This window comes from Tupaia chinensis, unplaced genomic scaffold, assembly GCF_000334495.1.
Source record: "Tupaia chinensis unplaced genomic scaffold, TupChi_1.0 Scaffold000146_1, whole genome shotgun sequence".
Taxonomy (NCBI): domain Eukaryota; kingdom Metazoa; phylum Chordata; class Mammalia; order Scandentia; family Tupaiidae; genus Tupaia; species Tupaia belangeri.
Genome location: NW_006159616.1, coordinates 11,939,485 through 11,943,152, shown reverse-complemented (window position 1 = coordinate 11,943,152; position 3,668 = coordinate 11,939,485). Strand labels below are relative to the sequence as shown.

Here is a 3,668-nt window from a genome sequence, read left to right as displayed (position 1 = left end):
GGGCAGCTCATCCAGGTACGCCGCCACATCCCCTTCTTCTCCCTCCGCTCCATCTCCCTGCTCCTCGCACCTCTCCTCCTCCTCTGAGCCCGCGCACGCCTCCTCCAGCTGCTGGTCTGGGCTGGCCTCCTCCGGCTGGCCCACACTCTCTGCGGGCAGGAATAGGGGAGCGCTGTTACCTACCCCTCAGGCCCCAAAAGCCCAATATTCTGAGTATCCGCCTCCCACCACCCTAGGACAATCCAACCAGGAAGAGATTTTGGGACTAGAGACCTCGTGCCCAGGGAGGAGGCCCAAGGAGGCAGGGGCCACAGTCCAGCCCCTAAGTCGGAAGAGTTGCCTCCCAGGTTGGTTTCCCCTGCAGAGCCAGAAAGCCAGGTCCCCGAGATTATGGCAACAAAATTATGACAATTGTTATTAATGGCATCCAGCGATAACATTGCCAGAATGCTTCACACACCAACTCCCCTAATTCAAATACCCCTGAGATCCCTGCCCCTGTCACCTCATCAGGAAGCCTCCTGGACTGCCCCATCACATCCTAGGGCTTCCTAGCTTCAACCTTAGGGTGTGTCGAGCCTCCTGAGGACTGGAACCAAATGAGGAAAACTCCCTTCTTCATCTCCAGCGCCCGGTATCTGGCACCCTGCCTGCTGCACTGTCAGGAGCTCGTGTTCACTGGGCACTTAGCAAGTGTCAGGCTCTGTGCTGAGCATTTCCATTTCCTTTACTCTAAGCCACACACCACCCCGTCCAGGTCACTCCTTCTGCTGTCCTTACTTCATTGAGGAAGAAACGGAGGCAGAGAGGGGAAGTAGCTTGGGATCACACTGCTGATAAGTGCTTGGAGGCTGGATGTGAACTGGAGCTCGTGTTCACTGGGCACTTAGCAAGTGTCAGGCTCTGTGCTGAGCATTTCCATTTCCTTTACTCTAAGCCACACACCACCCCGTCCAGGTCACTCCTTCTGCTGTCCTTACTTCATTGAGGAAGAAACGGAGGCAGAGAGGGGAAGTAGCTTGGGATCACACTGCTGATAAGTGCTTGGAGGCTGGATGTGAACTCAGACAGTGTATAAGTGCTTGGAGGCTGGATTTGAACCCAGTGTTGTTCAAGAGACACTTTGAACCACCACAGCTTCAACACAATAATTCATTAAAATAGTAGGCATTGTTGAGATTTTGAATTTGAGGAGCCAGCAGATGGCATAGTGGTTAGTTACATCGCTGGACTCCCTCATGGTCAGCTGCGGTTCAAGTTCCAGACATGGTGGCTTGAAACTTACACCAGGAGCATGTGCATGGGTACCCAAAACCCAAAGAAGAGAATGGTGGAGAGGGGACTGTGGCATGGCCATCCTCTCTCTCTGGCGAGTGTGCACTACCTAGAGCAAAATTCTCTCTTAAAAAAAATAGTAAGGGACCAGCAGTTGGTGTAACGACTATGTCACTTGACTCTCATGTAGTCCACTGCGGTTTGAGTCCCAGACTCGGTGGCTTATACTCACACCGGGTCCATGTATGTGCATGTGTGCCCAAGATCCCAAGAGGAAAATGGAGAAGAAGGGATTGTGGCGTGACCATCCCCCCAGGGGATGATTTCTCGTTTTCTGTCTCTCTCTTTCTGGCGAGCACACGTGCCCTATAGCAAAAACCTCTCAAAATAATAATAAGATTTGCAGATACAAGTGCTCAGGCTCAGAGATGAAGTGACTCCCCAAAGGTCATAATCATTGTATTTAGGGTACGGGACCTGAAACCTGGGACCTGAGGCCTGGGGGAGAAGGACAGGCTAGAGACCCGGCCAGCCCCTGTCATGTGTCATAGGAAGGGAGAGAGGGCAACTAAAAGAAACTGTGTCAGGACCAGCAGTTAGCATAATGGCTATGTCACTGGACTCCCACGTAGTCGACCGCAGTTTGCGTCCCAGACCCAGTGGCTTAAAACTCACGCCAGGCGCGTGTGCATGCATGCCCAAGATCCCGAGAGGAGAACGGAGGAGAAGGGATTGCGGTGTGGCCATCCCCCCTGGGGGGTGATTTCTTGCTTTCTGTCTCTCTGTCTCTCTCTGTCTGTCTGGCAAGCACATGCGCCCTTTAGCAAAACCCTCTTATAAGAAAGAAAGAAAGAAAGAAAGAAAGAAAGAAAGAAAGAAAGAAAGAAAGAAAGAAAGAAAGAAAGAAAGAAAGAAAGAAAGAAAGAAAGAAAGAAACTGCGTAGTGCCAGCAGGTGCTGTGGTGGCTAAGGCACTGGACCTCACGTGGCCAACTGCACAGTTCAAGTCCCAGACCCAACGGGTTGAAACTCACACCAAGGATCTGCATGAGCATACATGCCCCAAATCCCAAGAAGAGAATGGAGGACAAGGAATTGCAGTGTGGTCATCTGGCCCGGGAGATGATGTCTGTCTCTCTCTCTCTCTCTGCCAAGGGCATGCACCCTATAGGAAAAAAACTAAAAAGGAAAGAAACCATATATCAGATAGGGAGACATAGTGCTTGGATATGGAAGGTGCTTGGAGAGGAAGGTTTTGTCACCCCTTCTCTTCCCATTCCTGCCACTCAGTTTCTTCATCTTTAAAACAGGGACAATCTGGGCCAGCAGGTGGCATGGTGGTTAAGGTGCTGGACTCCCGAATGGCCGACATGGTTTGAGTCCCAGACCTGGCAGTTTGCTTTCTCATTTTCTCTCTCTCTCTTTTCTTTCTCTCCCTCTCTCATGAGCACATGCCCTATGAAAAATAATGGTAATAAATACAATTAAATAATTCTTAAAAGGGGGGCAATCATTAAGCCCATGGATTGAACCCATTAAACCAGTCAGCGGTTGATATTCGAGTCCCCTGAAGGGGCAAAGGTGTTCTGAATTGTAAGGAGGGAGCGGATGTCAGCAGCTGTGGGCTGAACTGTCTGCTGGATTCCAGCTAGCTTCAGCTGGGCCATTGAAGCCTTGAGTAAGCAGATACCGAGTGCCCAGTATCTCCAGAGAAGGGGGGATGGCCCGTCTGGGTGATGAAGAGGCCAGTGCTCACAGCTCAGCATGGGGAGCTCTTAGGGCTGGGGTAGGAAAGCCAAGGCTATGGGGGAGACAGGCTGGGCACTGGAGAAGGGGGCAGGAGCTGGACTCAGACCCAAATCAGCTGTTGCCAGGACCAAGCCTGCCGGCCCTTCCTCTCCTCACATGCAGTATCCCCCCACGCACACCCATAGACCGCCGAGAGCAGAATGGGCGTTTAGCTCTTTCTCAGAGCCCGCAGCTAACCCTCAGTAAATCTTACTGAGTGGGTCTTATTGAACATGGCACCTTCCCTTCCTTATTAGCAATTTTTTCCCCACATCTTTATCATGTGAGGGTTTACCCCCTCCTTTTGACAAAGAGGGATGGAGACCTCTTTGCAGCTTCTTTCAAATCACACCTCACAACAGCGGAAGGCAGAGAGGAAAACGCCAGGTCCCAGGGCCACAGCCCCGTCCTGCAGCCCACAGTTCTCTGGGGAGCTGGGCCCAGTGTCCTCACCTCTCCACTCCCCCCACCCTCTCACACCCTGCCCTGGCCCCAGTGGACACCTGATGCTCCCGGAAAGGTGCACCTCACCGAGTCCCCCCTCCTGGCCCCTAGACCTGGCACTCCAGGCCCCAGATCCAGTTACAGCCCCCCACCCCCACTCTT

The 3,668-nt window shown here is 52.4% G+C and overlaps 1 protein-coding gene across 1 annotated transcript in view; it reads right to left on the bottom strand.

Moving 5' to 3' along the window:
• Nucleotides 1-3,668, bottom strand: part of FBXO2 (F-box protein 2) — an 8,820-nt gene that overhangs the window by 3,182 nt on the left and 1,970 nt on the right. The window contains exon 2 of the mRNA XM_027770676.1: nucleotides 1-149. This exon is cut by the window's left edge and continues 241 nt beyond it. Coding sequence (XP_027626477.1) covers nucleotides 1-149 — 149 coding nt within the window. The remainder of the gene's footprint in view (nucleotides 150-3,668) is intronic.